Below are 6,631 nucleotides of genomic sequence, written 5' to 3' on the forward strand. Positions count from 1 at the left end.
GGCAACTACAGCCAGCAAAAGGCAAGAATGCAAGAGAAGGAGGGCCATCATCCCACTAAAAAGCCACAGTCTCCTGCTCAGTTCCTGGTCCTGAGCCAATTCAGAGACTGGCCCCACTGAAGAGGTGGATGAGTCCTGAGGAGGAAGGATCCAGAAACAAGGCAGTGGGTTATGACCGTCCCTAAAGAGAATGACTGCCATTTCTCAGGTGACTGTACCCTGAGGCTAGAAAAAGACCCAGACACTTCTACTACTACTGGACACAGCATCTGAGCTGACATTGATCCAGGAGGCCCAAAGTGTCGTGATGGGGCCTCATTACAATGGGGCTTCTGAGGCCCTGACATTAAAAGGAGCTGGGAATGGAGACCGGTTCACAGTGAGCTGAAGGGGTCCCTGGACCAAAATAGCGGTCATTTCTCCAGTCCCCAAGCTGATAATGATAAGTGATACACTTGGCAGTTGGAGCAATGACTTCCACATTGGGTCACTGCTCTGTGGGGTAAGAGCTATCCCGGTGGGGAAAGCCAAGAGGAACCTCTGACACTGGCTCCCACCCCAGGCCAAGAGAGTAAGTCAAAACCAGTATTGGATCCTGGTGAGCATAGGGGGCTAAAGCAGAGTTTAGTGACATCATTGGAGACGTATGGGATGCAGGGGAAGAGGAGGTAGGAGAGCCACAGGGACGAAGAGAGTGGAGAAGGTGAGAAGTTCTGGGAGTCTCTCTCTGGGGGAGGGAGGAAGGGAATGGAAATGGTGAGAGGGAAGACGGAGGCTTCCACTGAATCCACTGGTAATGTTTCCTAGGGTGCTGGTGGATGCAGGAGATTTTGCTATATCCTTCCTTATCCATTTAAACATATTTGAAATAGCACACCATGACTTAAAAAGTCACTGGGAGAAGTGGAAGCGGGCGGTATCCACAAACGGGCAGGCACCATCGGGGGCAGGCTCGAGGAGGAGGATTGCAGATTTACAGTGCACCCAATCTCCCCTGCTCTGAAACTTCTCCAGCATGGCCAGCTTCTCAGGTGCAGACCCAGAAAACTGGGCCTTTGAGTTCCACGGGCAAGAGGGTTTCAGACACCCCAGGACTCTCCAGGACGTCAGCCAGAGCAGGATGCAGGAGAGAGAGGTGACTGAAGACAGAGGAGTATGAACGGGAAGGAGCAGAAGGAAGGTATGGGAGGAATGGAGCGGTGTCAGAGTAGGAGTGGGGTGGCAGACAAGGGAAATTCTAACACCCATGGGCCGTATAGAAACCAAGGGAGGCACCACTCCCCAGACATCAGTACTGCTCAGCTCAGGGGAACTGAGAACTGACAGTTCCAAGAAAAACTGAGAGACACCTGGCTATCCACACCCACCGCCATCACAACTGGTAGGCCTTGGTTGTGCGTCCTTCAAAACTTTGAAACATACTTGTACATATACTTAAATGAATTCTCATATATTACATAGGATTGACTGGTGTGTGTGCGTGTGCCCACGCACGCAAGTGATTTAACTTACAAATGTGAATCCAAAGCCATCGTTCTGCAACTTGCAGTTTGAAGTCAGGCGGATGCTTTCGAAAGCTGTGAGAATGGCCTGATGCATTCCGTTGGACTGCCACGCTTTATGCTACTGGATGCTAAGCCACGTTGCATTCATCCATTTCCTTACTGACGGGAATTTGGAGTGTTCCCAGTTTTTCCCATCACCAACACCCTTGTGCATGTGTTCTTGTACACTACAGGTACCAGCGTGTCTCCGGAAGAAGTACCAGGCAGCGGACTTGCAGGAGCATAGAGGAAATAGATTCTTTTTTCCTTCCTTTTAAAGATCTTGGGCTAAAAGCAAGGACTCTGGAGTCAGATTGATTGGTTTCCATCCTGCCGCTGATCCCCACGAGCCGAATGACCTTGGGCCAGTGGCCGAACATCTCAGTGCCTGTTTCTTCACCGGTAAGAGGCCAGTAATAGTTGGTACTATAGTTAAAGGCGTGTCACGAGGATGCATTATTATTTACGCCCAGCGCTTAGAAGAGTGCCAGGCACAGAGTCTGTGCCAGCACTAAGTTGCTTTCAATGGATTCTGCCAAATTACCTCCCAAATGCGTCTCTTGGACCACCGCCACAGGGGTTTGCTCCTAATCTCTCCCACCCTCGGAATGGTTAAGCTCTTTGAAGGTTGTCAACCTACTGTGTGAAACCCGATTCGTGGTTTTAGTTCACATCTCCAGGATCAGCGGTGGGGAGCATCTTTTGGGGTGTAACTGGCCACTGCGATTTCCTCTTCTTTGAATTTGCCTCAGAGAGGGCGAAGGGCTGATGGAGCGAGGCCAACCCCAAGTCTATCCGGCAAACCCGCCTGCCAATAACGTCTGCTGAGCCACATTTGATGGAGCAGTTGAGACAGAGACCTTACAGAACGAAAATACGATCCCTTTGCTCTCTGGCCGACCCCTGATCACTGACTGCGGGACTCCTGTGCCCATTCTACTGTTGGGTCGTAAGGCTTGCCGTGGAAGGGAGGCTGGCAAATGCTTTCGGCGCGTGCTAGGCATCCAGCGCCTCCATCTTGACGTTTCATCCTCACCACCCCTGGAGCCCGGCGCCCTCACTACCCGACGCCCTCGACCCCCTGTATAGATGGGAAACGGAGGCTCAGAGCTGTGACTCTAACCGGAAAGGGGAGGCCGGACAGGAGGAGGCGGGCCCAGAGGCTTGACAGAGGGAGGCACTCCCACCATCCCCTTCACCAGCCAACTGCCCGCACCGCCCACGGGCTTGCAAGCAAACCAGAGGCCCTCGACCCCATTGGTTTGGCTTCGAAGGGGCAGGCGAACAAGGCGCCCGCTGGTTGGCGGGGGCCGGACCAATGAGGAGGCTGCTGCGTGGGCGAGGGAGGAGCGCTGAAAGTGGCACGTCCTTTCTTTTGAGGCGAGCTCGTGCGGCGCGTGAGGTGGCTGACGCTGCCTTCTGAGCGCCGCCCGCCTAGCCCGCCGTGACCGCGACCGCGACTCGGGCCATCGACCGTCGCCCCGGTTCCGGGGCCGCCCGGGTCGCGACATGAGCTCCCCGGATGAGGTGTCTGTGTGGAGAAGGCGTGTCCGCCCAAAGGGCAGGGAGCGGGCCGGCGTCCGCGCGGCAGGCCCCGCAGTCCCGCGGGGACCCGAGCCAGGTCCCGAGCCTGGGGAGCCTTGGAGCGGCGAGGGCGGAGGCGGCTTCCTGGACCCCGAGGGCTTCCAGTCGAAGCGGGAGATGCTGGAAGCGCGAGGGCCGGTGCTGTGGGGCCGCGAAGGCGGACCTGGCTCCCCAGATGACCACACGAGGGACCTCCTGGACCTGATCGAGGAGTCTGAGGAGGCCGAGGAGGCCAACCTGCAGCAGCTGACCGACCAGGATGTGATGGGCGTCCGCAGATACCCGGACCCCGAGGGCTTCCAGTCTGAGCGGGAGATGCTGGAAGAGCGAGGGCCGGTGCTGTGGGGCCGAGAAGGCCGACCTGCCTCCCCAGATGACCACGCGAGGGACCTCCTGGACCTGATCGAGGAGTCTGAGGAGGCCGAGGAGGCCAACCTGCAGCAGCTGACCGACCAGGACGTGCTGGGCGTCCTCAGGTACCCGTCCCCGGAGAGCTCCACCGCCTTCAAAGAGTCCACTGTGTTGACACTGAGCTTCGAGGCAGTTCCCAGCGGTCAAGGAGAGCCCGGCCAGAGCTGTGGGGAGGCGCCGAAGGCTCCAGCTAGCCCTCTCCACCTCAGTGGGCCTGAAGCGGGCCGGGCCTTGGGGAACCCTAAGAGAGGCACTAACCGTAAGTTGAACGTGGATGCGGACCGCCAGCGGCGCTCCGCGGAAGGCCTAGCCTGGCTGCTGTCCGACTCCGAGTCCTCAGATGAATTCAGTGAGACACAGCTGATGACGGTGAGCACTTACCCCAGAGGAGGAGGCCAGGCCAAGCCCAGCAGACCCGAGGATCCCGGGGACACTCCCAGACACTCGAAGTTCCAAGTCAGGGAGAATTTCCTTCACGTGACAGGCTCTTCCCTGTCCTCGGCTCCGCGAGGACTCTCTTCGGTTGTGGAAAGGCAGGGCGTGGGAGAGCAGGGCATCTCTTCCCCTAAGAAAATGCAGAGCGTGCTGTGGGGGAAGGGGGGCAGCAAGCCCAGCTACCCGGGAGCTGCTGCTGCTGCTGCTTCTGTTTCTGCTGCTGCTGCAGGTGGCCTGCCGCGGGTCACCCCTAGGAAGAACGGAGCCCAGGAGAAGAAATCCGTCGGGGGAGCATCCAAACTTGCCCTGGGGGGAACCTTCCGTTCCCGAGGGCACCGAATCTCGGCAACTCCCGTGGAACCGGCCACCTTCCCCCCAATCTCTGGTATTCCACTGCCTGGGAGACACAAGAATTATACCTTGGTCCTTTCGGGAACCAAACAGTCCAAGCAGAGCGGCGCTGGGAAGAAATCCGTGGTCAGGTGGTCAAGGGAATCTGAGGCGGTGGCGGGAGAAGATAAGGACCCAAATAGAGACCCAGCCCCAAAGGGCCAAGTGAGTAGGCCATGCTCCTCCTCTCTCCCCACTCTTCCCCCCCAAGAGCACCCAGGGCACACGTCTTTACCCATGCTGCCTCTGTCCACCCCTCAGAGGTCAGCACTGGGTGCCCCTCGGTCACTGGGTCCTTACGATGCCAGATCGGGCTCCTTTTCCTAGGGACAAACATTAAGGTAGCACGTCGGGTGTCCTGGTCCTGGTTCTCCACCCTTGGCCTCTTTCCAGGCTTCTCTGAGAGACTTGGGCTGGGATGGAAGGGAGGGCGGGTAGCTGAATTGGGTCGGGGAATCCCTTAAAAGCTTCCCCGGAAAGCCTCAGCATTTAGACTCACCAGCTTCCTGAATCCTCCTTCCTAGCTGTTCCCCAGACCTTCCTTGCAGGGGGCCTGGGCTTTCTCAGTGTCCCACTGTTGTCCCTAGATCAGCTCTGCCTGCTGGCCTGGGGCTGACAGAGGGAGAAAGTGCTAATGAGATCAGCCTTTCAATTCCCTTCCCAATTCCCTGCCTCACCCTGGCACGAATCACACAACTCTCTCTCTCTCTATCTCTCTCTCTCTCTCTCTCTCTCTCTCTCTCTGTCTCACACACACACACACACACACACACACACACACACACACTTCCTTAGTCCAAATCGGTGAGAAATTTTGTTTCAGCTGCTAACTCACAGGCCAGGGACATCTTGTCTGCGCATGCATCGTAGAAAAGCCAGCAGTGGCGACGTCAACACCCGAGGCCCCCAAGATCCAGGAAACTCAGAACCCTTGGCCCTGAACCAGGGAGAAGTCATGCCCAGGGGGCCTGCCCCCTCAGGTGAGTGTCGTGGGTTTGATATGAGGGGAGGGAAGAGGGGTTGAGGACAGAAACCTCTGCCTCTGGCTCGGCTGGGGGCACAGCCTTGCTCCCAGGCAGCTTCTCCCACAGGAGACGGGGTGCTGGCAGGGCTGGCCTTGAGCCACATCATCCTCTGTGTGGGGTTTGTGCGGCCGGGGTGATCGGTGGCAGTGCCCCAAACAGCTGCTCCGGGTGTAGACTTGCAGGGGAACAGCCTTTTCTGTTAAGTCCTGTTCGGCCACATTGCTCTCCCACGTGCTGGCTGTGGCTGCAGCTCTGGGAGGGTCGAATCCAGAGCCACATTGTTTGCGGACCACAATGGTGAAATGGCTGCCCCCGGGGAACAGGGGAGGCAGGCCCAGAGACAAGGTTCCGGCTGCTGGGGAGAGCAGGGGCGGCTGGTTGCCAGCAGAGGATGGTGCTGCCTCACCTCACTTTAGAGCCCGCTTGGCCCTTTCCACCTCACTGGGAGCCTGGGAAGCTGGATTGTGTGTCCTTTCCCTCTCAGGTGACCGGGAGCCACTTGACCATCCCCCAAGACCGGAAACGCAGCAGCAGCCACTGGGAACGCCCTGCTGTCTTTGGGTAATGCTTCCTCTGCATTCTGGAAATGCAGGCCCAAACTCGAGGGTGGGATCTGGGTCCAAGTTCAGCTGACATGTGTGGGCGACCCCTCCCCTGCCCCCATCACGTACCCCACGGAGGGAGCCCACCTCCTTTCCACTGAGGAGCCCTTGCCAGTCTAACCACCCGGCTTTGGGGTGGAGGGCCCGGGGGAGAGGAGAAGTTGGAGGAGAGAGGAGACCAGAGTATACTAATCATTTCTCTTCCTCCTCTGTCTGCTTGCCTAGTGTCTCGAGCTAAAGAGAGAAGTAGACGAACTTAAGGAGCAACTTGGTATGAGGAACCAGGGCCGGAGAGCGGTGTCTTAGTGCAGAACCCGGGTGGGCACCTGGGGTGGGGGTGGGCTGTAGGTGCGGTGGGCCTGGCAGGGATGATCATCCCTGTGGGGAGGAGAAACTCTCAGGCCTGGCCCTGGAGCTGGCTGTGCATGTACAGCTGGGCGTGTGTACAAATAGCAAAGTACTGTCTGGACTGCATGCACACTTTGACAACCAGACCAGTCCTAGGGAATGTCCTTCTGATAGGACTTTTAGAGATGCCTCGTTGATTTTTCCCTTGAACTGCTGCTTGGTGTGGCTTCTAAGGTTCTTGTTGGATTGTTTGTTTGTGTGTGTGACAAGTTCTGAGTGGTTGTGGCACGGC

General features: G+C 57.5%; 1 protein-coding gene across 1 annotated transcript; it reads left to right on the plus strand.

Annotated features, from left to right (window-relative positions):
- The first annotated feature begins 2,146 nt into the window (after window positions 1–2,146).
- On the plus strand, window positions 2,147–6,050 carry LOC149744283 (uncharacterized protein CXorf49 homolog). The gene is made up of 3 exons (XM_089904379.1): window positions 2,147–4,529; window positions 5,188–5,344; window positions 5,874–6,050. The coding sequence occupies exons 1-3, from the start codon at window positions 3,054–3,056 to the stop codon at window positions 6,020–6,022; spliced, it is 1,782 nt and encodes a 593-aa protein (XP_089760505.1). The 5' UTR covers window positions 2,147–3,053; the 3' UTR covers window positions 6,023–6,050.
- Window positions 6,051–6,631: the final 581 nt, after the last annotated feature.

This window comes from Delphinapterus leucas, chromosome X (genome assembly GCF_059928025.1).
Source record: "Delphinapterus leucas isolate spDelLeu-1000000601 "Yukka" chromosome X, BTC_Dleu_Yukka2, whole genome shotgun sequence".
Classification (NCBI taxonomy): Eukaryota; Metazoa; Chordata; class Mammalia; order Artiodactyla; family Monodontidae; genus Delphinapterus; species Delphinapterus leucas.

Bases quoted from the DNA above. Each gene is read 5' to 3' on its own strand.
- LOC149744283 (XM_089904379.1), top strand. From the start codon at position 3,054: ATGAGCTCCCCGGATGAGGTGTCTGTGTGGAGAAGGCGTGTCCGCCCA. The intron at 4,530-5,187 runs GTGAGTAGGCCA...ATTTTGTTTCAG, and splicing joins ACCCAGCCCCAAAGGGCCAA to CTGCTAACTCACAGGCCAGG. The intron at 5,345-5,873 runs GTGAGTGTCGTG...TTTCCCTCTCAG, and splicing joins CAGGGGGCCTGCCCCCTCAG to GTGACCGGGAGCCACTTGAC.